General features: G+C 40.3%; 1 protein-coding gene across 24 annotated transcripts in view; it reads right to left on the reverse strand.

The window, feature by feature from the left end:
- Positions 1 to 27,941, reverse strand: part of TCF4 (transcription factor 4) — an 822,748-nt gene that overhangs the window by 10,511 nt on the left and 784,296 nt on the right. For 11 of the 24 annotated variants that reach the window (XM_086960420.1, XM_086960423.1, XM_086960412.1 and 8 more), the window contains 2 exons: positions 8,716 to 8,902; positions 6,271 to 6,433 (listed from right to left, as the gene is read on the reverse strand). In XM_086960420.1, the coding sequence (XP_086816546.1) occupies positions 6,271 to 6,433; positions 8,716 to 8,902 (350 nt within the window). The remainder of the gene's footprint in view (positions 1 to 6,270; positions 6,434 to 8,715; positions 8,903 to 27,941) is intronic. The other 13 variants (XM_086960433.1, XM_086960432.1, XM_086960430.1 and 10 more) reach the window with 3 other exon arrangements.

A 27,941-nucleotide genomic window follows, 5' to 3' on the forward strand; every position in this document is an offset into this window, starting at 1 on the left:
AAATGAATCCTGAACCCTACCACCATAGAGAGACTGAATAAGGTCCAATTAAAGTGATTTGGTCCGGTCTGAAGCTGGTGACGATTAATAGGATGAGTGCTATCCTTGTTCCTGGATTTAACTCCTATCACCACCACAACCTCTGGTCCTGCGAAAGGACTGCAATAGTAGAAACCAAAAACGTTGGGAGCAAAGCTCAGGATCTGGGCTAAAAGGCACAAAAAAGAGAGAATGACATCAGGGCACAAACTCTGTGATGACACATCCAGGGGGAGTGTTAGGTCACTACCTGCTATTGCTAAGTTTAAAGATTCAGAATGGCACCTGGGAGGATTCAAAAGGTGATGACTGTATATAATATCATGTTATCGATGTTTTATAGCATGCTACTGACCCGTGAGGGTATCCTTGTGCTGTGTAGCAAGTGTGGGAAGCTAGACCTGGGGGCTTACGCCAAAAGGCAGGTCTTTAGCTTCTTGCTCTGATGTGTTATGGGGGGTCATTCCATGGTTTAGGGGACAGATACGAGAAGCTGCGGCCCCCTGCCCTGCTTTTGTGTATGCGTAAGGTGGGTGCTAGTGAGACACTGGTGTCTGGAAGATTGGTAGAAGTGAATGCGGCTGTTCAGGTAGGCATGATCAGTGTTGTTGCGAGCTTTGTTGGTGTGGGTAAGAAGTTTAAAGTGTGCACTTTTATGTATCATGAGCCAGTAGAGTTCTCTAAGGAGTGGTGTGATATGGGTTCAATGTGGATTGTTGAGGTATAGTCTGGCAGCTGTGTTTTGGATGTTCTACAGTCTTCTAGCGAGCTGGTTGGCAAGCCCTGCATACAGGGCGATCCCATAGTCTAGTCTGCTGGTGATGAGGGCTTGAGTGATTGTATTCCTGGTGTTTTCTTATAGTCACTTAAGATGTTCTTTAGCATCCTTAGTGTGTTAAAGCAGGTCAAGACCACTGGTTTGAATTGAGCAGTCATGTCTAGTTTGTTGTCTAGGAGGTTTCTTTCATGCAAAGAGGGCTCAGGTGGTTCAAATTTCTGTGGACCACCAGGTGGGAGCCCCACCGCGAGGCATTCTTCCCAAAGACTTTCACCTCGGTCTTGTCAGAGTTCAATTTGAGGCAACTGGATTTCACCCAGGTGGCCACTTGGTCATGAATGTGGTGAACTTGATCCTGGTGTTGGGTGTTTTGTCCATGAGTGACAGTACCAGTTCCATGTCGTCGGCATAAGTGAGGATGGTTATATTGTGAACTCGTATGTCGTCGGCCAGCGGGGTCATGTAGAATATGAAGAGCATTGCTGAGCGAGGAGCCCTTCGGGACTCCGTAAATAATATCTCATGCTTCAGAGTCGTAGGAAGGCATGTCGACAGATTCAGTTCTTCTGGTGTGGAAGGAGCAGATCCATTTGAGGGCAAGTCTCTGACTGCCTACTTTGGAGAGTCATTCGATTAGGATGGGGTGGGAGACGTGTTGAAGGTTGCTGATAGGTCCAGAAGGATAAGGGCTGCAGTCTTCCCATCCTCAGTTGAGGATCATTCAGATGTCATTCACTGCTGCTATATGGGCGGTTTCCATGCTGTGGTTCGGTGTGAATCCTGATTATGTGGTGTTGAGAGGCTGGTGTTTGGGGAGGTAGTCAGAGAGGCACTTGTTGATGGCTTTTTCCCTGACTGTAGCTGGGCAGGGAATGACAGATCTTGGTTGGTAATTGGCGAGGCAGGTCGGGTGAGCTTAACGTTTCTTAAGGAAAATGTTGATGGATGCGTGTTTCCAAGGTTCCAGGAAGATGGCTGTACTGTTAGAGGCTTTGAGGATAGGGGTGAGGGCCTCCCTGAGATTTACTGCTCCTTTTACGAAGATGTGGTGGGGGCAGAGTGAATGGTCTTCATGAATGTTGTGCTTTCCTCTGTGCTAATGGTGTCCCATGTGATGATTGTCTTGACTGCTTTCATCACTGGGAGATGTCTGGAGAGGGCCAGGAGATCCGGTTGTTTGGGGAGGGTGTGAAACTGCTGTAAATGGTTGCAATTTTGCTGCAGAAAAAGTTTAAGAGGTTTGTTACACAGTACTTGTGATGGGTTGATGTTTCCGATGACAGCTGTAGGTGTGGTGAACTCTGATAATTACAAAGATTCTTTGCTTCTGTTGGAGCTCATATTTATTTGTTCAACTAGGGCCTTCCTCTTGGCTTCTCGGGTGAGCTGGTGTTACCTCCTCTGTGTGGCTTTGAAAGTGAATTTTCCACTTCTGCTTTGCTGGTTATTTCTGTTCTAGTTGTTTGCAGTGTTGCTTAATCATTTTGAGATCTTCTGTTTACCAGCTGACTTGTATTCTGTTTTTTGCTGTTTTGCTTTGTTCATGGGGGCAAGAGAGTCGGCACAGTAGGTAATCCACTTTTTGAAGTTTTTGATGTCGTGTGCCAGGATGACTGTGGGTTCCAGTTTACCCTTGTGTCCGGCAGTTGTCCAGCCTGCTTCTGTTAGGCTGTTCCAGTGTCCGCATGCTGGGCCTGCTGTGGGGGCTGTTCGATGTTGATGGATTTCAATTTTAAATGGCGTGATCTATCCAGGAGACAGGTGTTGGTCATTGTGTTGTTGAAAGATGTGAAGACACGTCTAGGATGTGTCTGGCGGCATGGGTGGGTTCCATGACTCATTGGGTTAGTTCCAGGGTGTCAAGAGGGGCAGATGACTTGGGTTCAGGCTGATCTTCAGATGGAACCTGAGGTCTCCTAAGTGGATGAAAGTGCTAGCGATGGGGGTGGTGACTTTTCTGATGTTGTTTGCGATGTTGGCTCTGGGCCTTGTGGGTGGTATAGACTAGTGTCCCAACCAGTGTGAAATTTGATGTGATTTGTAATGTGAATTTTTTGTTTGCGATGTTGGTTCTGGGCCTTGTGGGTTGTATAGACCAGTGTTAAATTTGATGTGATTTGTATGTGAATTTGAGGTGCTCCATCTAGTCTGTTCTGGCCTCGGTGGTGGTGGTGCAGATGAAGGTGTCTTTGTGGGTTGGTGATTATTTGTAGTGTGTCCTTTGTATTTATATTCTATATTTATTCACACACAGGAGCACTGAGTTGCCTGCACTTATGTTTACTGTTGTCACAGTATCTGCATATAAATTTAAGATTATTAAAAATATTTTCTGAAACCCGTTTGAGCAATTTGTGATCATTAAAATATATCTTTTTGAGCATTATTTTTGTGTAAAACATTACTAAAGTAGATACCACTTGGGATTTTTAAATATCACATTGAGTATTGGCTCCCCCAGACAAGTGCAGGAGAGAGTCGCTTTTCAGAAAAGAGTCCCACGGTGGACTTTGCTGTTTATATAACTATTATAGACCCTGGTTCCTGTTGGCATATAAATGGTTGTTCTTGTGTATACAAATATAAATACATATATATATATAGACAAATATATATATATATATGTATATATATGTACACACACACACACATCTAAAGGCAGTTAATGGCTCGAATATACTACAAGTATGTTATTCAAATTTATTGTACTGATCGCGTTAATTCATTCATCAGTCACAGAAATAGAAACATTTTAACAGACTCCTAATATTTTCATTTCAATAATATAATATGTATTCACACTTATCTTGAGGGTTGGCTCTCTTTGAATAAAGCGATCCATATCTTCAGCATAGTGCTGAATGCATCCATTGACAGAGTGTCAATGTATGCACATCTCTGTTTCAAGATTTAACTGGTAGCCCTGAGTTTCATAGGGACCTGAGGTATTATTTTAAAGACAACAGAAGTCCGTATGGGGAAAGAAATTAAATTATAATGACAATCAAGGTTTATAATTCAAAACAATGTTTTAGTATCCAAAATAGAATTTGACTTAAAGGTGCAATCTTTGCATTACAATTAAATCAGTTAGAATACAGACCCTCAATATTACAATGAATTAATACACAGATGTGTCTGCATATAGTGTTGAAAGTGTTTCGATCCTTTCCACATAATAGGAGCATCATCAGGATAAACTTATATATTGGCCTGAGTAGTTACACATTGCCATAATTAGGCAAAAGATATATATTGTAACCAAGAAGGAATATGCCCATTCAGTCTGGAGTATAGTTGAAATGAGTTTACTAAGATGTAGAATCAAGTGGTGGCCGGTCCTCAGTAAAATCTGAAAAGATGGCCATTTTAAGTATTGGTAAAATGGAGAATCAATTAAGCCTGAAGCACATTAAATATAAAATAGATTGATTTTTTGTGCGCCAGAGACCTGGACCAATGCCGAAAATACACCCGGGATGCTGGTCACATGGGTCACTTTTTTTGCCTGAGCAGTTCTTCACGTCAGGTTAACCACCCACTGCATTTTTAGTTTTTTTTAAATTCTATTGATACTTTTGGATATTAAAACATTGTTTTGAATTTCAAAACCTGATTGTTATTATAATTTAATTTCTGTCGTCACAGGCACCTATGTTGTCTTTTAGAAATGGTATGCACATCTTACATGACTGCCCATTAAAATCTTGGGAGTTCAGATCCAAGCGATGAGACCACTCAAAACACAATATCTGTAGAGAACCAAATGTATGAACACTTGGTTGGCTTAACGAGAAACTTTAGTCCTGGCATACATTTAACGACGATCTTATAGAACAGATTTCAAGATAATTCAGTTTAAATTGCCATTTAGCTTTATAAGTTATACAAAAAGAGGTGGATTTGCTAATATACATTGCAGAAAACCTGTTTGAACAATTTGAGAATCAAGTCAATGTAGATGTAATTGTCTGTACGGTTTTGATAGCAACGGTTAAATTTTCGGAATTTTGAAACATAAGGGAACATAAGCGCAGGAGGATACATTAATTTCTTCAAGATAAGATAAATTGTCAGGTGCTGAAACAGATATTTAAACCCTCAATCACAAGCCCAAAATCAAACTAGAGTACTTGAAGTAAACTCTGAAACAATATACAAAACCTAATTATTCGTTCTTTGCATAAACTGATGCGTGGGTTATCAAGACAATCCTAACCTACTTAAAACTAAACATAAATATGGTGATTGCTTTCTGTGTTTCATGTTATAAGGCACCGCCTTACACGAGTGGGTCTAAAGAGACTTCTCTTGTTTTCATTCTCGCAGGAGGCGCGAATATAATATTGAATATTAACACATGTTCACATTTAGAAAATCAACTAGAATATCGTACAAATGGTTCCAAGAAAATACTTTCTAATAAACAAATGTCTACAAAATATTTTTAGATGATACACAATGCAGTCCCCTCAGAGGATCACCAGCCATCAAAACAGAGGTACATTTAGATATTACAGATACAGATATGATAGTGCTTGAGAGCAGCACGCTTTGTCAATGCATTGATTATGGAGCAAACCTCCTCAAGGATCGATGTACTCATTTTTCATGTTTATTTTTGCGGGGGCTTTTACGGGTCATTAGCACCTTTTGAGGTCACTCCTCACTTTTCAGATTGTGAAGATGCCCTCAAAGCACTTCAAATCATTCCCTATAAATATGAGATATTAAAGTCAATTTCCATGATTGGTGATTAAGCTAAATAGTTTCACATCAAAAAAGAATTTAACACTGATTTTATTTCACCAAGGTCCAGTTAAATGTATATTATTAATGCAGATAACCAATCATGTACAGTGCCTGTCCAGGCACACCTCTGCAGTATACAGTAGGTTATATGAAAGAAATGGCACCTGCACACGCCCCGTTCCCTCGGATAACAAATTCATGTGGGAGTGGGATCATGTGACAATGACACAGAGGCATAAAGACTGAATAACTTTAATGCCTTTAACTATCAATTTGAGGGATGGTTTTCTATGAATTCTGAAGATGGTTTTCACTGAAGTGTGCTGGTGTGCCTCTGCGCTAACAACACCAGAAAATATTTAAAGTATTATTTTATAGACAATAGTAAAAAATAAAAAAAACTGACTAACGGCAGAGCAAGTTAATCAAAGGATGCAAATAACTGGGTGGTGGAATGCATTGTGCAATTTTTCAAATTCATGATTAAATTGTAATATTAACCTTTGTCCTAAGAGTACATAAATCTGGAATGATAGCACGTTAAAGCTACCATGCCAGGTCCTTGGGTCCCCTAAGGCATTAAGCAATACCAGCTAGCAGCCAGAGGAAATAAAATCTTGGTTTCTCCATAATCCAGTCTGTTCACTTCATCGAAATCCACTATTGGAATTAAATGAAGCGACGCTATTATATACTGTTACCTAGATCTTGACCTCGTAATTGATTTGATATCCTTCTTGTCATCTTCTAATTTCTTGTCGTCCGAAGATTTAGAGTCGTGGAGATTTTCATCCCCTTCGTCGTCCGACTTGATTTCTGAGCTGCCAGGAGACACGCTTTGTCCCTGCAATCCACTGGCCAGACCTGAGCACAAACACATTCGTTTCACTGTAATCATGATTTTTAAATAGCATCAAATAGAGCGCATTAAATGTATACAAAACGATCATTTTCAAAACAAAAGCAGAGCAAAAATGATCATCAAGCATGCCAAAAAAAGCGAAACAACAGCAGTATCAGATGTCAGACACATTGGAACGAAGAGGTTGAGCCTGGCCAGTCAAATAGGCTTTCTCTTGGGCTCCAGGGCCTTGAGACGTTTTTACTGTGACCCTTAGACTATCAAACAAACATACGCCAAGAGTCAAAATGTGAAGAGTTATGCTACTTAAATCGTCAATGATTGGAAGGCCCAATAGTCTGGCCTTTGAGACTTCCAGCCATCACTGGTAGTCTAAATTGGTAACAGCCCCCATCTGCTAGCGGTGATGGATGGGAAACAAGGGCTTCTAAAATAAACTGAGTGGCCCAAGCGATTACTATGGGGAAGAAGTCAATATCCGTTTGAATATGCCACTATAACTGTATTTAAGTATATACAAAGTGCTTTGAGAAGAGCACGGCAAGGAGAACCCCACAGGTCTTCTCTTTATCTTGAGACATCGACACGAGACCAATAAATAGACAAAACGAGTATTATATAAAAACGGTGCAACATTCTAAAACAGCAGATAATCCTGACCACTTCAACGAGCACACCACTGCCGGAAGTGCCATATGGCATGGCTGCTAATTATGTTCACACTGATAAAAAGAGAAGCGTACAGGAGCATGGGCACCGGAGGTCTGTAATCACTGGGACAGCCTTGTGTATAACTTGTAGCTACTCTTACCAAGTAAGGGCAGTGCCAGGAGCTGTCTAGAGCTCAATTTCCACAGCATGATGACACGTGGCTTCTGATGTTAAGTCCGTGTCTGACATTATATTGTAAACAAATAGCAGCTCATGTTTTGCAGTACAAAGCACTTCAAAACAATTTCTTGTAGCAAATTTCACCCATGGCTATCACAAAATGAAAGTTAATGTGGGTTAAAAAGACAGCATCCTGAATGGTTACATATGCATGTATTTGTAGAGGTAATCGTAGTTGCCCAATATTTTGACAGTAAAATGAGCAGCTTAAATGTGAAATGTTAGACTCTAGGTCTATTGGCAGTAATTTGCCTCCAGCCCCTGTATCCCATGTCCCTTCATCAGAGTGGGCCTGTGGGTCAGAGGAAGAGCGGAAAATCACAAGCGGCTTCATTGATAGTCGAGTATGATTAACCCACAGGCCACAACCCTTCGGCCTGACTTAGATTCCTCTGCCCATCCATGGTCTGCTGCAGAGGTACTTTCAGGGTAAAATATTTGGATAATGGACCTCTGTTGAGTCAGTAGAACCACTGCAGGCTGCTCAAATTAAAGGGATGCTCTAACATAGCTAGGGTAAACCACAAAGTACACACTTATGTTTCTTATAACATTATAGAACAGTGGACAACACACGTTTTGCAGTAATAATTGAAATGCATAATGGAAAATTATATTGAAAATGAGATTTTTAATGAATGCCATTTTAGTTTTTTTACATTACATATATTAGATTCTTTACGGGAAAATACATATGTACTTCTACAATACTCTCTTTTACTTCAACACAAGGAGTTACTCACAACAAAAGGATTGGGTTTTTATTATCGTGATGTACATAAAGTTAATGACACTGTTTCAACGAGTGGTTGAGGGTGTTTTTGCCCCGAGAGCTGGCACAAATATTAACAAACGGGGGTCCAGTCCTCTAGTCGGGGGGTCACAAATGTTGTTCAGTCCACCGCCTCCCAGAGATGGAGGTCAAGGAGCAGGCGTTTCACCCCCTCACTCTGACAGCAGGGCGTAAATGGTTGTACAGAGTGCAAGCGAAATTCGGAACTCCAAACGGGGAGGCAAGTCAAACCATATTTAATATGTAAATCTTTAAGAAATGAATGCTGTATCTGAGGCTACTAATAACAATAAATTAAGTGTTACACTTGTGGGTACCTGATTTCTACAATGGCGAAGGAATTAGAAAAAACACCGATTATGAAGAGTGCAGCCTTTCAGGACAGAAAAAAGATGCGGCCCTCTTTTTTGCTATAATAAAAATATTGGAACGGTGTCTCTTTGACTAAAGAAAGGAAGAAATGTTCAATAAATCTTACATTTACCGTGTGCTGGGAGGTTTTATAAATAGAAAGTCAACATATTCCATGATATGACAAAGAAAGTTCAAAAACATTAACATTATTATAGTAAAAAAAAAAAAACAATGAGGGCGACTTACATTGGCGGTAAAAGATAGATTTTAGTTGCTGAATTTCTTTGGCATACTCACTCCTGTATGGATCTTGGGAAGGGTTCAAGTCGGGGGACGTGGCAGACTGAACTGGCAACTGTGGGACAGGCACCTGGTTTGGCACGAGAGAATGGCTGCCTCGAAGACCCACGCCATCTTCACGATGAGCCCCAACCTACAAACAATATTTAGAGACAAGACAGGTCAGCTCAGACATATAGTACTTTTTATCTGGGAGATTGAAGTACATTTACGTGCTTGCTTAATCTATTCACTAGATGGCGCCCGTGCACCATAATCCACCTAATTACCAAACTCGTCGCACAGTATGCCGTACAGCACATTTAGTCACAAATGTGGCAGAGCAGCTCAGGCAGGTAAAACGTCAAATCGTCTCCCCGGGTGCAGCAGTGGAGCGCACTGATTCGAACCCATCTGTCTTCTATCATGTCCGCCAACAGATCTGACAATTATCTTAATGCCCATATGCTTAATTGTAGGGTTCCCAATTCCCCCATTGCTATCTGAAATCCTGCAGGAATTTTGATTTGGCATTCCGCTTCCATTTCAGGGGATATAATTCTCAGGCCTGCCATTTTTCCCACAAAGCCTTCGACAGCATCGGCTCCCATGGTGGGCAGGGCCCCTGCTTAGTACATATCCTAAAATGTCGCCCGGCCTTCCAAAGCCAGGCGTTCCTTCCAAATGAATGTTTATGGTATATCATCGAGTACGGGGCTTCAAACCCAAAGGGGAGCCGCTCCTGCCAACACCCCAGTCCTACGAAAAACAGCGATAAAGACTTTATGGAACACACGGCTGTTGCCACGTTTCCAGACTTGATTAAAAGCTATTCATTATGTGAAACGACTCCAGCGGGCTCCTGGTCCTGAGGTATGCCAAGAGTGGGGCAGACAATTGGCGCGGGAAAGGACTCAGCCAATGGGGCGGCTCTTTTTGCACTATGGGCCCGATTTAGATTTAGGCGGACGGGTCACTCCATCACAACGCGGACGGATATCTCGTCCGCCGAAATATAAATCCCATTCAGGCCCTAAGAAACCACGTTTACCGGCATTGTCCGCAAAAATACAACTGTGCATGTCTTTACTTTATAATTCACTTTAGCTTGCTCCAACCCCAAATGCCCAAAGAGTGCCTGACCCAAACATGGACGTCAACTAGAGACAGCCTCCAGTAGCATATGCACCACTGTTTCTTTGTCACCGCAGGAACGACGCTTGAAACTTCTGGCCTCGGAACGGCAGTATAGTAACAGGAGGTAAAGAGTGAACATACAGCACTGCATAAGTGTAAGTAATGTATAAACATTTCATTTGATTTGTAACAATATCTAGATATATAGATCCGACCACTGAAATTTGGTAATTCCAGAAAGCAAAGGTTGTTCCATTCTATAATGGTGGCACACTGCACAAAGATGAGACACTAAAGCACTGCAACATACTAAACATGTACTGCAATGCGTAAATACAAGAAATCATATTAATTAGGGTATGTGGCTACCCGCCTCAAGGAATAATCATAGTAATTGTGAACCCTCAAAGAAACTAAATTAACCTGTGATTTACCCCCTAGTAGCTATTGCACCGAGCAAACAGGCTAATTTAGGGTAATGTGTTAAGTATTTATGCAGTACCAAAAAATGGATAAAGTCAAAATGCCAAACATTGAAAATCCCAAACCGAATTAGTAAAAGAGAATACATTATATTAAGCAAAATGATACTAAAATGACAAAAATCCGATAAGGGGAACATATGATTTTTTAAATCTTTAAGTAGAAATAGGGCCAAGAAACGAAAAGTGCCAATGACATTTTATGGGAGCTGCAGACTGGGACCTAGGCTGACTGCAATGGAGCGTGGGTTGATTACAACCATCAGGTTCGTCCTGGTCCAAGATTTTACTTTCTGACTTAGCCATTTAAGTTCCATCCACCACAGGAGTACTAGTCTAAAGCCCCTAGCTCCTCAGGGAAAGCACAAGGTTAAACGGGTCAACTTGCCATTGTTCAGCTTGGTACTTCCAGGAAAAGGACTCTAGCAGCTTTTCTCCCTGTAGCCATACAGGAGGTCAGTCAACTGCCCTTTAGATTCCACTTCTTTGTCCAGGTTACAAGAGAGAGCAGGTCCAGTCCTTCAGGGCTCCACACAAGTTTACAGGCAGCAGATCTAGTCCGCTCCTGATCTTGCGCAGGTCCAAAAACTGTTCTTATGTCGGTGCCTTGAGATACCACATTTATGCCTGGCATGAGTTAGTGGGTGGAGCGACTCCTACACACAACCTAAACCAATGGGGCTAAACTTCCAAGACCCTGAGGTACCAATGTTGCAGTCGTTTTACTGCAAACAGTCCCAAAATCCAATGTGTCAGGGCAAATCCAAGATAGTCAATTGTTCGGTCACACTAAACCTGGGCACAGAGGGCTGTGAGTGTGTGTGGGCAGTGTACTATGGTTAATTTAGTTTCATCCATGAGCAAATTCAAAAATCCAGTTTGAGGTAGGAACTATACCCACAACAAACCTACAGCAAGAATCTAGTAGGACAAAAGCAGGGTCCTTCAGCAACCAAACAGATGAGCCACAAGATTTGTCTTGGAATCCTGTTCTCTCACTTTCAGGTGTGCTCCAAGTGTTATGTGTGGCTTAAGTGATCGGAAAAGCAGGACTGGACACTAGTCAAAAAGAATGCCGCAGCCCGTACCATGCATATTCTGTGGAGTTCCAAGGAGTTATATCTGCTCATTCAGCTGAGTTTATTGGTTGCTCATGGGGGGTATTTCATACCTATTCAAGGCCGAGTATACACTGAGAGCTGGCAGAGGTTTATGCTAATTAGCCTGCTGACAGTTCAGGAATGTAACTTTCCAAAAGTTAATTTTCCTTAATATTAATTACAAAACCAACTTCACAACTGAATTGGATTTTTAAAAACTATTACAAATAGTGGTTTAGATATTTTTCTAGCTGCTCCCATTCAAAAAATAAAGTATTCATTATTTAATATTGCTTCCCAGTGTTTCCCTAGGGCAGGTCAGCCTTTCTGTAAATGGACGTTTGGGTGCTAGTCACTGTAAGGATGTTACATTTAAATTTCTACAGGTTCTAGTTTTAAATACCAATCACTTTGCCTTGTGGGATACAAGGTTTACAAAAGGGCGACTGGTTTTAATTTAGAAATATTTTCACCTGTCAAAAGGTTTATTTTGACAAGTCACAGTGCATGTTTTGCGCTGGTACAGTCAGGCTATAATGGTAGGCTGGAAGCCATGTTTACACGGCTACTATAGTGGATGGCACAATAGGTGCTGAAGTTCTCTAGCGGCATTTAACTTCTAGGCCCTGGCCTGGGTTCATTTTGTACCATATACTAGGGTCTTAGACAGGTTAAATATACCTAGTAAGATCATGTCAATTACACTATGTTTAAAATGTGAGCACAGGCACTTTACCACTGTTTAACAGGGCTAAAGTGCAGAGAGTTCTAACGCCAGCAGATCAGGTAGCGCAATAATCTGGTGGGGCATCACACAACAGATGGTGATTTCCTGTAGTAAATATTTAAAACTCCCTTACATTCCTAACAAACTGTACTTCAAACTCTAGTTTTGAATTTGTGCAACAAATACTCAGCTGCTCCTGCTGTACAGTTCTAAACAAATATTTCAGCAATTAATTCCTCTAAAAAGAATCAAGTTGTCATCCTGCAGTATTCAAACAAATTGAAAAATCAATCCAAAAGTACCTCAAATTGCATCTGCTGCGCTCTGCATCTACTGCAATAAAAGCTATAAAATGCACTTGACATAAAACACAGGTTGGATTTACTAAAAACTGAACATTTTGGCTTCATTAGTTTATTTTCAACATGACATTTTCACAAGAGATTCGCTCAAGGACAACAGCAGACGTGACTTTTCTGCAAGTTTTCATTTTCTGCCACTTTTGAAAATGTGTTCGTGCTTGTTCTCTTTCAATAAAATGTACTCGTAGTGATGGAGTTAAAAGGCTCAGTAAAATCAGGACATTTCTCCTTATTTTAGGTTGCAACTTTCCAGTGAACTGCCAAAATATTCCGCATGTGTTTTTACAAAGAAGAGAGGGATTGTTTAGGGACTTGAGGCAACTGCTGATGCGCATGGGAGAGTTAGAAGTCATGCAATGGATATGACCTTGTATGCTTTTAATGATACTTGAACTGGAGCGAGTTTTCATTCCCATCTATCTATGTATATAAAAACGAAAGTATGTCTGTTTGTCCATAAAAAAAAATAGAAAAAAAAAATTGTTAAAAGTTGTTGAGTACAGTCCCGCGAAGGTTTCTGGCAATTTTTTTTATTTTTTTTTACAAAATATGAAATAAAAATGTGTTAAATATCGATCCCCAGGGCCCTCATAATCTTTCCAATACTGAACGTTTACAGTTTCCGGTGCTACTCACTTTTGCAATGACCATCAACAAAGCACAGGGACAATAGCTGCAAGTGTGTGGACAAGATTTGGAGAATCCGTGCTTCTCACATGGACAACTGTATGTGGCCAGCTCACACGTCGGAAAACCTGATTTATTCGTGCACGCACCAGACGGAAAAACAAAAAATACAGTGTATCCACAAGCACTCTAATAAATAAACAGAATTAAAACAACACTTTAATTTTTTTTCTCCATATTAAAATGAATACGTTTCGATACAAATGACACAATGTACATTGAATGTTATCATAACAAGTTTCCTTAAATTTCCTTTCTTCTGAGATCGCAGCAACGCACGACGGGTAAGCTAGTTTCCTATAAACCTCTGTGGAAATTGATGCGCATTAACACTCGACATTCATTTTAGAGCAGTTTAAAAAAAAACACTGACTCTCTTTAAAGCAGTGTGCTATCTTTCTGTCATTCCTCCTAAAGATGTGAATACCGGTTTGCTGCACCTGGCCTACACTGAAAGTCCTAAAAGAGCCACCACAGGCAGAAAAGTGGGAGTCTGGCCGAACATGACGCGAAAGGTGAGGACTACCACTATAGATTAGATTTTATTGTAAAATGAATAAAGTACACACAAAATAAATATGACTAAAATTGACAAAGATAAAAATGTTTCCAAGAAGAAAGAAGAAGTCACCCAACAACTACATCGTTTGTATGTTAAGAAAACATTTGTCACTTGGGTTCTTAAAAGACTATAAACCAAACCTAAAAATCTCATTAATGCACTAATAAAAGAGGAAACTTGATTAGTGAAACAAAATTCGATTACTTCTTTATCAGTCTTACTGGTTGACTCAATAAAATAATTTCTGAAGGGTGAGTATCCGAAGATTTAACAACTTTGGTGAAATTCAAATACGTTCCATCGTTTCATGTTTAAACCACACAAGCAAGATGAGCCATCGTTCCTGAGATAAGGATTCTAAGGTTCTCAAACTGAGCCAGAGGAAAATGGAGTAGCCTGAATCTATCTCAGGAATGTTCTTTTCTTTAAAGCTTCACGGTTGGAATCACGGTAGGGCTGCATATAGTCGAACTTGTAATTATAAAGTAGGTCATTATGTTGATAATTCAATCATATCTTTAGATCCTCGGTGCAGTAGTTCAGCCTTAGGTTTTTTTTTACCAGCTGCTACTGTTTTGGGAAAAGGATGATAGTGTTTCCAGGTCTAAAAAAATGCGATATTTATTTACTTAGCTGATGTCATTCAAGTTGAGGGCAAAGTTTTTATATTTCTTTTGTTTCAGATTCTTGAAGATTAATCCTTATATGGTGAGGCTGTAGGCGTTGGCACAGTGACAAATATAGTTTACTACTTAGGCGTTATGAAGACTTGTCAAGGGTTTTTTCTTTATTTCTAGTCTTATTTTGCTTTGAGGCGTGGATGTTTGTAGGTTTAGGAGTTCCCGAATATGGGGCCCAATTACGAGTCTGGCACAGCGGCGCCCAACCCGCGCTTGGACTGCCGGCCATATTACGAGATGTAAAAGTACAACTCGTAATATAGTCGGCGGTCCTTTGGCCTTTCCCCTAGTGGAGCCTTGAAAACAGGTACCGCAATGGGAACTGCCGAAAAATTACAGCACGGCTTGGGCGGTGATGTCCATGCCGTATAATATTTTGATATCAGATTCCCAGATATCATTTGAAATACAGTGATTGTTTGTTGGTCCATGTGCTGCTACACCTAATCCTATCCATGTCTAAAAATGTTTGGTATTATTTGTTTTTATGTCTGTCACCAGCTTTGCTCATGCTTCTTGCTGTGAGTTCCAGGTTTTGTCTTGTATTGTAGATTTCATTACTGACTTGGCGTTCTTTATTTTGTCATTACACATTAAGGAACAAGATTTTTTTTTAATGTCCTTCATTGTTTCCGATATTGCTTTTTTAATGTTCACTATTGAGCTTCTGGCATGATTTTGTGAGGGAGCAGTCTGCTTTATCTTGTCACGTAACATTGATGCAGATGAAACGTACCTCAGCATGGAATTACATTGTTTCCTAGTAAAAAAACTAATCAATTGAATGTTTACCAGTGGACGAACGGAATGAGCTACTCACAACAAAATCTACTTTGTGAAATCTTTGTAGCTTGGAAGAAAGGTCGGAATTACATTTTTGATTTTTTTGTATTTTTAAGAGTAAAGAGGGTTTGGTGGGAAGGCTGCGATTAGTATTCTGTCCAAGTTTAAACTGCTGTTATTACAATGTAATCACCCATGGATTATGGTCACTCTCACACCGAAAACTAATTTCAAAAGCCTTGCTGGTGTAAAATTCTGAATAATGAAGGAAAGGTAAAATCTCATATGCGAATTGCTTTAATATGCTGAAAGGTAGATTTTCCCAGTTGGTCTGTTCTAAATCTACTGTTTAAGGCTCAAAAACCAAGGTTGTGAAGTAGGTTGTATGTATGATTAGTTACTGACGTACATAACCTGAGGAACAGTATATGTTTATAACTGGAGATTGTATACCAACGCACATATCAGGCAAGTCTTTCGTTTCAGAGGAGTTACTTGCAGGGAACAGATATTGAATAAAATCACCAGTGAGTACAAACGAGCTCTTCGCATGGTGTTCAAGAATGCAGTCTAGTTGTTCCCGAATAGATAAATACTGAGGTTTTTTTATTAATAATGTTGGAGAAAAATAAAGATTTATAATTACAATATTATTCTTAGAATAGTCTTAAAGCAAAACTGCTTTCATGTAGCTTGATTTAGGTCCAATTCTAAGGGATTTTATAGCTTAGGTGTTGCTGTTTAAAGTAATGAGGCCTCCCCTCAAACGTCCTGATATGTTTTTTATTGGTAAACTTTCAGGCATAATTAGGATTGGGGCAGTGGACTGCAATGGATTGAAACGGGGTAACAGTTCTCTGATCAGTTAAGGGGAGCTGAATTGTTGATTTGGGGAGAGTCATAAAATGACAAATTGATTCAGGTCCTTTCATGTTACGCAATCTTTTTGAGATTGGATGAGGATGGGTGAGGCGACAGCTTGGAAATATATGGTATATAAGAACTTTGCTGTCCTTGAACCATGTTTCAGATTGTTGGAGGAGCTTGCGATTAAAGATTTGCTATACCGCAAGAGCAGGCGCCACTTCATCTTGCGTCCCCAGGATCTGCTTAAACAAGGTACAATGCCTGTCTTTTGGTTGTAATTGCAGAGATATGCCTCTCATTCATATCGAGTTACATTATATACACATTCGATTCCAGCATGCAAGGTACTATTCCGCAGGGCAGGCCGCAGACAATTCCTTAATTCAGCAGAGAAAGGTCCATATCACCAAACTTAATCTTATCAGAAATGAGAACATGCTCAGGGAGACCCATGAAGTACCTTGTTAAATGCTGTGAAACAGCAGCAGCCCTGAGTGAATCTGCTCCGACAACTGTACTTCCTGTTTTTTTAGTGAAGGTCAAGGCTTCTAGGGATTAAAGATTTTGAAGAGGTTTGCATACAAAATCCTATACGGCGGGTGGTGGTTCAGCTTCATTTGATAAAGTTATCAAAACAGTACGATACAACAGATAAAACTGTGCTGAGTATTAACTTAAAAAACATGGGGGCTGGTGAACATGCAGCAGGAACACAACACTGACATCAACCATCAAAACTATACTCGCAGTAATCACAGTAGAATTGGGCAGCGACAGGATGGATTACAGGAAACTAGCATACTTCTCGACTCTGAAAGGATGATTGCATTGGCGAAGGTTGACTCAAATGTCAGGTATTCATAACATGGGACTAACTATGCTCCAGTCTTAACGGGCTTCTAACAGGCATTGGCCTGGCAAAAAATGTCCCTACCTGCTCATACAGCAGGCAACGTATGGTACTATTTTATTAAATGAACAATCTGTCCCAAATCACAGATTGGAATTATTCAGATCTTTCCAAAACGTTGCAAATAAATATGGCCACAATAGATAGATGGCAAAGACCTTACAACCATATTGACTCACCAGCAAGTATTTGCCGAATTTAAAGTTACAGAGCAAGAGATTTGTAAATTAGTATTGAAGACCATTATCCCCCATAAAAAAACAATTCCGGAATAAGAACAGTCTCCCAGCTATGGCCTCAACATATCTGTCACAGTGACAATCCACAGATTACTGTAGTACTGTAGTACTGCACGCCAGTGCTGGCACAAATATTCTGCCCGGAGTCATCAATGCATGTCACACATTTGCTTCGATTTTCTGTCAAATATATTGTTCTATGGGCACGCCAGATTCATTTTTAAAGAACAAAAGAATATTTCGTTGTAATATATATATAATAAATAGTAATAAAATACTGCTATAATCTATTTAAAAAACACATGAAGCATTGATTTGCGATAAATTCGATGCCGAGGCCTAAAACTACTATTGGTTCTTATAATATCATTCGTGAAAAACGAGTTATAACTGACATTGCTGGTTCTCATGCCCATTTGTCCTACCATCCTCCTCCTCTTGGCACTACATCGCAAACGTTAAAAAAAACAATTAATTGGCTCGGATGCTAAAGTAAGCATTCAATTAAACGTGCACTATCTTGTAAAAAAAAAAAACATACATTGCGAAGCACTTGCAAGAAATAGTAAAAAAACAAATGGACAAATAATCAGCGAAAGTATGTGAAAGTTTGTTCTATTTTTTCTTGGCCTCAGAATTTCCAGTTAAATTAATATAATGTAAGTTTCTGTAGTCTCCCTTAAAATATAAATCATACTTTTTTGTGATACATGACCCGTATATATACGAATATAAATAGTGAGAGGTGTTAAGTGGGATAGAGTGCAGCACTTAATGCTTTCCCAGCAGTAAAAAGCTCAATATAAGCATCATATTCAATGCTATCTTATTGATAGCGCGCTTAACTCTCTATTTAAAATTCAAACATGTGATTATCCAAAATGATACCATTAAAAATAAAGTACGATGGAGGTGGGGGTGTTTACATGTGCTCCCTAATGTCAAAATAAAAAAGGTCTGAAGAAAATCATATTTATTCTAAGCTCAGCTCTTAAAGCATGAAAGGAACAGCACAAGGAGGTATTTTGACACACATGGCCTCAGAATGAAATTGTGCCGTATTAGTCCAAATAATTCACTCGTTTTAAACACAACAAAGGCTTTCATCTCGTGCTATACAATAATACTTTCCATATGAGCAAAGCACTCAGCTATAAATAAGATCAAACGCAAAAGAAAGGGTTTAATAAAAATTGACGTTATGACTGTCATTAAAGCAGGAAATAAAACACCCAGTTCAATGGGTTTTATAGAAAAAAGCACCACAACGTACCAAGTACTGGATCTAAAGTTATTTCATGAAAAACAGATATATTAAAGCAACTACTACGGTGCAGTTGAAATTTGCATGCTAACGCTAAATACCAGTTTACCATAAAATATAAATTATTACTATATAAAAAAAAGAGAAAGCAATGGAGACGTTAAACCCAAACCTGGGCATTTAATGTGGGTACAACCGGGACAAAAAGCAGCAAGCTAGACGGAATTTAAAGTGAGGGTGAACGCAGTAATTAAGGATTTATAAAAAAAAACAAAAAAAACCCGCCCAGTAGTTCTCACCTTCCACTACACTTTTAAGTTTAAAAACGAAAACAAGTTCTACTATTCATTTTCTCAAGGCGATGCACACTATTGAATGTTTTCCGTTGCTTTATGTGCTCGTGAAGAGGATGCTAATAATTAGCAACCAAATGGACATTACTTTCAATGCTCCCCTCTCAAAACACAACTAATTGTATTTTCTTGTATAGCGTGCATGCCAAACCGATTCACCTCTAAGCGCTCCTAATACATACATACATGGAAGAGAGCACAGGTTGATAAAGTGATTTCCCCAGAATGTCTTAATTTAGTCAAGTGAAGAAGTTATTAATTAAACTCGGGTCTCATAGCTCCCATATCCTCAACTTGTCAACTAGACCACCTCATCTCCCTGGTCCCTAAAGTGCATCAGCCAGCAAGTCCAAACTCGTGATGGCTTTTGACTTCTCAGTAGTGCAGTGTACTCATGAAAAAAACACCTTTCGAACTACATTTATAATTAACCTCTCCCAAGCTGAACATGCTACAGCTATAGGGACCTCTTGGCGCCCACACAGCTGCATCAAGGCCATGTTGCTGGCAAAGGGCTAAACAAAAAAAAAAAGTATTCCACCTGCTCCAAAACAACACACTTCTAGGAGCCATTCACATAAAGTTATCTTTAACATGCCACACAATCATGCGCACAACACTGTATCATCACTTTTTTAGGTAATGATGTTTAGAAAACAATCTGGATGGGGCGGATAACCAATAGTCCCGCTCAATGAAAAAAATCAAAGTCCTTTGCAAAGTGATCCATACCCATAACACACAACAAAGATCTTTAGCACATTTTTAACTTCCATATCAACCTTCAAATACCATCACTAAACTACACATGTAACAAAAGTCTACTAAAGTTGCTCATCCATACAACACGAACAGAGGAATTCATAAAACTGTTTAAAATGGGTGCCCAGGTGAAACAAGTAATATGGTGCTGTGCTTGTGGTAGCGAGTGCTGTAAAACTGCTGATAATGTATGCTAATCGGGTGATATGAACCTTTATTGAAAACATTTCTTACTTTCATGGTGGTTCAATGGGTGTGATCAGTTAGCGGGAATTCAGACTGAGAAACTTTATTGAATCAACCACACATCGTTGACTAAGAGGTCAAGGTAGGGCACTTGATTGTAGTTAAAACACGCTTAACATACAACGAAATGTGAGCCACGCCAGATGTGGCAGCCATGTTTACTGCTGCACACCAGCAAGCGTGCTCTATTCAGTCGCGAGACAGCCATTGTTCGATAATACAGGATTAGTCGTGTTCACACTCTCTGCTCCTTTGTGGACTAGGAGATTGATTGAGTCAGGTAGAGTTGGCAGCCTTGAAGTGGGTTCACTGATACCACGTGGATGTTTCCTTGAAGTAGGAAACACCATCCTGGACTTTATGAAGGCGAGCCTGCTCTTGCAGCGTTCCCACGTGTTCCCAAGCACCTGCTTTCATGATGACCTCAGCTCTGCATCTCAGGGCTCAGACATTTCACAAAACAGCTTTTCAAACAAAAGCCAGCTGTTTCCCATCTAAGCTGCAGGAGAAACAAAAATCAGGGCAGCCTGGGGGAATGTTAACCACCGTCCACCACTCTCCAGTAACTTTCACACGTTTTCTGCTGCTTCAGTACTACAAGCAGGGTGCCCATGAGAAGAAAACTGGCAACTAGCCGGTGAAATCAGATGACAGAAAACGCATTTTGTTTGAAAAAGGCCTTGCAAAAGCAGCTTTCATCTAGAAATGCTGGTGAAAGGCGGGTCAAAGCAGATTCTAGATTTAATGGATGTAAAAGTAATTTACTCTGAACATTTTCTACTCAATGGGTGAAAATTTTAAGGGGGAGACACTAGGAAAAGAGGAAGCGGATGTAGCGGTACCATTTCGACAACAACAAAAATCACAGTAATACCGAAATTTGATTTGTAGAAAGTTCTTGAGAACCTTTGAGGCCCTCATTTCTCTCACTGATGAAGCTCTATTTAAACCAACAGGAGAGTGTGGGCATCCATTAAATGTGCTATTGACAGGATGAATTGGGTGGGAGTGCATAGTATTGGCCACAGTGGTTATAACAGCTTCACTCAACGTTAACCCCTTGCATGCTGATGACGGCCCCCAGCCGTCATGCACTACGGTGCTCGTGTGCGGACGACGGCTGGGGGCCTTCATAAACCAGCATACTCGCGATTCTGCCACACAGGCGCAGAATCGCGGCTGCATGGAAGGGGTTAAATGCCTCTTGAGCTGGCTATTTTGTTACAATCTCTCTGGCTTCCTGCACCTCCTGATCAGCGACAGACGCTGGGCCTAATTTTAAGAGGAATCATAATAATATGTCACATTATTGTGAAACATTCCTGTTAAAAGTAGACTCAGCTGATTCACCATATAACACAACCTACTGTTTCAACAAAACTAGCTGGCATTATTCCTATTTGTCGTCTAAAATGTGGTTGGGTTTCTTCTTGCCAGTCTAAAAGCCTATCTAAAAAGCAAAATTCTTTTATTAAACCAAAGCCGTAATACTGTGCCTGGGATGCTAAAATATCATTTGTTGGCTCAACATGGATAGCACTTGCTGATCCTATGCTCAAAGGCATTGCCAAAAATGCCAAAAGGTTTTGAAATTTCATAGACCGGACACTCCTTGAAAAACAGAGAAATCTAATTTGCACTGCAGGAACAGTACAGAGAGAACCTTCTGTGTTTAGTAGCAAGAACGTAAAGTCAACCATAGTCTTGAATCAAATTTGACAATAAATGTAGGCCTTTCCTTGGACACTAGAAGAGGTTTCATGGTGGTTATGTCACTGAGAGGTCTAGCGGGAGATTATGTCCCCTTCCATCTGAGCTGCACAGCACAACACTTTATAATGTTACCAGAGCAGCAGCTCTGCAGAGGTAAGGGACAACTGATTTAGAAATACCCAGCCAATCTTTTAATTTCATTTTCACTGAGGTTCTTCTAAAAAATTAGCAAATTTCACGGAACCATAACGAAAATGACACTAAGTTTAAAATATTAACTTGGGGTAGCTGCACTAACCCTGCAGGGATAGCGAACAACGTGTTTGGGGTGTTATTAAAATAGAGTTGGGTTCTTTTAGTAAATCAGCTTCCCTGTCATTAACAGAGAGCCCTGATAGATCCTGAAGTTCAAGAGGCTTCACGCAATCCAAGTAATGGGTCTTCACATTAAACATACAACATAGGTGATGCAGTACATCATGTTTTATTGATCGTGGAAGACTTCCGGCATATTTTGGGTGAATGTGGAAAAATGATCATCATTTAGTCTGCTGTTTGTTTGGGGACCACATGAATTTTGTCAAACTAAGACACTAAAAAACAGAACCGAACTGTTCTGATCATAAAAAAATGGATCGTATTTCTTCACTTTCTAATAAGCAGCGAGCAAATTCACATTCTTATTCTAGAAACATGCAATTGAAAGTGTATCAATATTGTCAATGTGTATCTGAATGTCCTGAGGTCTCAACCAGTCATTGCAAGAATGTATCCTTCCATGGGTCAAGGTTCAATGGAAGCCCTGAGCTCTCTACCAGGTACAGCTTTTCACTTGAGAAGTCCTGTGCTCTTGACCAGGTATACTGAATATGAATGATTCGCCACTCAAGCTTTGCCTTTGGATGCTCAGCGCTCTCAATAAGATAGTGAGTGTATGTGCTACCCCATGTCAAAGTCCACCTTTTGGAAGTTCTGTGCTCTTGACCAGGTATAGTGAATATGTATGGTTCGCTATTCAAGCTTTGCCTTTGGATGCTCAGCGCTCTGGATAAGATAGTGAGTGTATGTGCTACCTACCCTATGATTTATCACTCAAACACCAATTGAAAATATATTTTGAAAACTGAGACATTTTTCTTCAAACATCAGAATATGTTTTCTGAAAACAGACACGTTCGTCTTGAATACACACTTTTCAATGGTGGTATAGACATATTAATCCAACCAAAAACGTCTAATTTACTAGGTTGGGGTGCATACATGAGAGCTACTTACAGGTAGCTGGAAAGCTACAAGTTGCTCACGAATTACACATTGGTGAATCCTGTTACAGTACACCTGTTATATATGTGTATCTCCATGTTGAGTTCCTCCGTTCGGAGCTTCTGCAATCATGACCAGGTATAATGAGTACAGATGCTTCTCAAGCTCAAGCTCCTACCTTTGGAATTCCAGCAGTTTCAAAAACTTACAGTGAGGATATATGCTTCCCCATGTCTCTTATTAGGTCCAGCCCTTCAGACAAACTATCATGATAATAGATGCTTCCTCAGGTCAAGCTTCTTCATTCTGATATAGTAAGTACCTAGGCTTCCCTATGCCGAATAGCTTCCTATGGTGTTCCTGAGGTCTTGCTCTGTGTCTAAGGAAGACAGATGTGTATTCTGTATACAGCCAAACATTGGAAAATATGTAAAGGTACTAGACATACATGTAGTGTACATACAATAATAGTAGAGCATTCATGTGCATTTCTAATATGATGCATCATCGTGTTTCTCAGATTTAGATTATCACTGGCGAACGACGACGCCAAGGAACTTTCAGTAGCAGTAGGCATCTGAAAAAACAATTTTTGCAAACATTACCAGTACTGTAGGTATTGCTGGGTGGGGTCGAATTGACCAACCTGTACAAGAGCATCATATCACCGAGGCGAAGAGGGATTGAAGACCCAGCTGCCATGATTATTAATGACCACCTCCAAAAGCATTTTATTATAATGTCGATAATTCCCCACCTGAAAAATAAAGAGCTGCACAGCTACAATAAATGATTTCTTTTAAAAGGAGAAACCATTTTAAAATTGTGTAAATCCCTTCATTGTCCTCCACTAACCAAATAAATAGCCTTCAAAATGCTAAAACAACCCACAGTTAATTTTACTTTACATCATAAAGCACTTTAACCTAGATCTACAACAACCAGCTCAGCATTCCTCTGCCGCCTAATTTCAACCTTCAGCAGATGCCTGATTTTACTTAACTAGGAATACAAGTGCTCGGGCTCAACTCACAATGTGTGTCCTCCAGCAATCCTAAAAGAGGAGGCTATACAACTTTCCGCCTCGGTTGTCATAAAAGGTCCTACGCTGCCCCTTTGAAGGAAACTCTCAAAGCACCCTTGGGACTTGAGCAACTGTAGGCCTACCCCTCATCTGCCACCCTGATATACTTCTGCAGATAGTCCGCTCGACACAGTTAAAGCAAAATATTCAGAATCATATCCAGGTCGGTTAAAAACTGGAAAGAAGTAAAGATTCAGCATCATTTCCATCGTAAATCACTTACAGCAAGACATTTACTTCTGCCCCAGTCCTTCTTAGCTTGCTCATAATGGTCAATAAGGCTGATCATCCTATCCCAAACTGGTGTTAGAAACTACAGCTCAAATGCTGCAGACCCTTTCTGCAGATAACATTTTCTTCAATGAATTAGCATATGGAGCTTTAAAAACCACTGATAAAGCGCCTGCTTGGACTACTGCCCAAGTCATATACTTTATCTTAAATGAGTATCATACATACGACAGATTTCTTTTCACCAGGCAGCAGTTTGATTCTGCTGTCAATTAAGTAACATCTGTGCACTGAAGGCTTATTAATTCAGTTAAACTTCACATTAGACATGTAAATAAAAATATTCAGAACTGAAATTAAAATGTAAGTGGCTACAGACTTGAGTCAACATTTTTGTATGCATTGGATGGATTCGGTATTTAAGGAACAAAAGATTACTACATTTTGGATTAAAGTAATCTCAGTTTAATGTGGAATAGTAGACAACAAACAACATGTGATCTAGTGAACATTTTCCAAAATACATTATCCATCCCACATCATGGACTTAAAGGTATGTTAAGTAATGTGTATTTGTTTAGCACACAACTCACCCTGTAGGACATCCTGGTGTTGAAGTAAGAGCTGCATGAGCCGAGCTAGGGTCGAGGCTAGGTGAAGAGCCAGATCTTAAGTTTCTTGCAAAATTCAGGAACTGAAGAGGAGGTTCCGATTGGCAGATGCAAGTCATTCCAGGCTTTAGAAACGAGGCAGGAGAAGGTACATCCACAGGATCGGGTTCTGCGCATGCGGGGGTGTAGGTGAGTAGAAGTCCAGCTGAGCGGAAGTATCTGGTAGGGTTTGTGGAAGTTCATGTGGATTTTGAAGTACTTGTGGCCAATGTGTTGTAAAATTTTGTATGTGTACTTGAGGAGTATGAAGAGTGCTTGTTTGTGAACTGGGAGCCAGTGGAGCTCTTTTAGAGGAGCGGGGTGAAGTGAGTGTGGGATGGGAGGTTGAGAGCGAGCTTGACCACAGAGTTTGTATGGTCAGGAGTCAACTGATCATTTTAGCATTGATTCCAACATAAAATGCGTTGCCATAGTCCAGCTTGCTGTTGACGAGGGCTTAGGTGACAGTTCTGCCAGCATTTGTGTGGAGCCATTTGAAGATCTTCCTGAGCATCTTGATTTTGTGGAAGATGGAGACGGACACTATATTGACTTGGCTGCTCATCTTGAGGTGGTTGCTGATTACTTGATTACTATCCTGAGGTTCTTTGCCAGGGTTGTCGGCAGGAGTGTGGGTCCGAATTCCGCAGGCAACCAGGTGGAGTCCCAGAGCGAGGTGTTTTGCCTAAGATTGCTACTTCATTCTTGTCTGTGCTGAGCTTGAAGCATTTTGCTTTCAGCCATCTGGCAACTTTGGTTTTGTAGGCATAGAAATTGGTCCCCATGTTTGATATCTCAGTAGAAGCAGAGTATGAGCTGGACAGGAAATGATGTTGATTCCATGGGCCTGATAATGCTGGCGAGTGGGGTCATGTAGGTGTTGAAAAGAGTGGGGCTGAGTGGGGCTGAGTGAGGATCCTAATAGAACTCTGCAAAGTAAAGTTGACTCACTCTGTCTGAGGTGCAGCGGGGCAGGCTGTCCGAGTGGGAGCCTGTCAGGAAGGACCGAGCCAAGTCTATTTTAGCCTGGTCTGTCTAGTTCATGCCGTCTTAACCGTGTGCATGTGACATGTTATAACATTGATTCAGTTCTCACTACAAATCCAAAATAAGTAACGTGACTACACTCATCTTTGTATCAGGTAGTGATTCACAGCCAAATGCAAAAAAGTAGCGCAATCAAACTGAAATATTTTCAAAACAGTATTAACATATGTGTGTTCTGCAGCTGTTTAAACTTCATTAGGAACCCTCACCCCTGACAGTAATGACTGATATTATTAAAAGTAAATCAAAAGGAGATCAAATTATTGCATTTTTCTACTTCAAAAAATAAATACTGATAGTGAGGAAGGTTGCTTTCGGTCTCTGTCAGCAGTAAAATAGCTAAGCAGGGAGCCTTATTAATAATATGTAAGGAGAGTGTAATCCGAATACAGCACAAGCTACATTACTACCTGCTTCATATATGTATCCACTGCACTGAAGTTGAAAGTGGTTCTTCAGCCTTCTAATTAGCAATACTATGTGCTAGAACATATATTCCCAGTAAGTTTAACGTTCTTCTGAACAAAGACACCAATTTGCTATACACAAGCATTTAACCGTGCCTGTGATTAGTTTCGAAGTCAATGGTAATGCTATATTGAAGAGCTCAGCGTTTAAATACGGGTAGAAGCATTGTAACGCCTATGTTTGCGTACAATCTTTTTAGGTGAATTCTTTTACAAAAATGAATCATATTAAAGTTGGACTCTGACTGCTGCTGAGGGTTTAAAGAAATGTATGCTAATTTAGTTCATCTCTTTGTCTTCTGCTATGCGAAGAGAAGGTTCTCTTACGAAGTGGTCTGCAGAAGTTGTATCCAAAAGTGATCCTCAGGCACGAAGAAAAATATATATATTTAAGCTGCTGTGCTGCACAGAACAAGATGTGGACTAGGGTACAGATAATACAGCATTATGCCTAATCACAATGAATCCAACAGCCTGGAGAGATCTTGCGTCCCTTAGAAATGTGCAAGAAACTACTTCTGTCTCAGTCCTGGTATCTACTAGCAGTGAGCATTTTGGGAGACGCCAGTGAGTGTTTATAGCCCACTCTTTAAAACTAAACCAATGAGGCTTTTTTAAGGAGTAGGTTAATTTAATTTTGTAATCTATTTACTATGGATACATTCCCTGGGTTTCAATATCAGCAAATTGATTGCCAGGGAACATTTCCTATAAATTCGTTCTTGGCTAGAGTGATTAGTGAGTGAGGATAGGTGTTTCTAGAAATCTCAGCATATGATGTTAACAGTAATAGGATTCCATTTTGTACAATGTCATTGAAACAGATACTATTGCCAGATGGCAATGTCATATGATCGTCACAGAACTCAAGTCCTGAAATATGAATACTCTAACTCTGTAATTCCATTTTACAGCTGTGTCTACAAACGTGCTGCTGGAAAGTGGCTGCATGCACACACCACCCACTTATTAAAACAGAGCTTCATTATGGCACAACTGAGTGTTCAACTGCATGAACAGGGATTCCCCTTGTGACTAGTGTGTGTTAAATCATTTTTCTGAACGGCCAAATGGACATTCTAACTCTCTCGGTGTAGTATTTTACAGTACTCCTAGACCTGCCATGTCATAAAAGCATAATTAAAGTATTTCTAACCTAATGGTGGTGATCAATACCTTCTATAACATCTTGAGACCATGTACTATAAATCTTATGTGCAACTTTTGTCTCTAACCACCTTTCTATGCTCCTGAGGCGGAAAGCCGGGAGACTGTCTGCGCCAGCACTGTTTTAACTCCTGTTGTTTTATTTTCGTTACTAAATCTTGTTTTGCGTCGCATTACTACAATTTTAACTGTGCCCATACCGGATTTATGCTCCTTGGATGCCACATACTCAGACGAGTTAGGTACTGAGTGGTGAGGTGGTAGTATCGAGCTGAAAATCGGCGGCCATCTTAGGGGTAGACCCTGGACCAGCGCTCGAGAAATTAGCATAAAAATAGATGGCTACACCTCCGTGCAGCGGACGCGATCAACGGACGCGCCATAGTCGCGCCGAAGTCAAGCCAAAGTCC

Source organism: Lissotriton vulgaris, chromosome 3_1 (assembly GCF_964263255.1).
Source record: "Lissotriton vulgaris chromosome 3_1, aLisVul1.2, whole genome shotgun sequence".
Classification (NCBI taxonomy): domain Eukaryota; kingdom Metazoa; phylum Chordata; class Amphibia; order Caudata; family Salamandridae; genus Lissotriton; species Lissotriton vulgaris.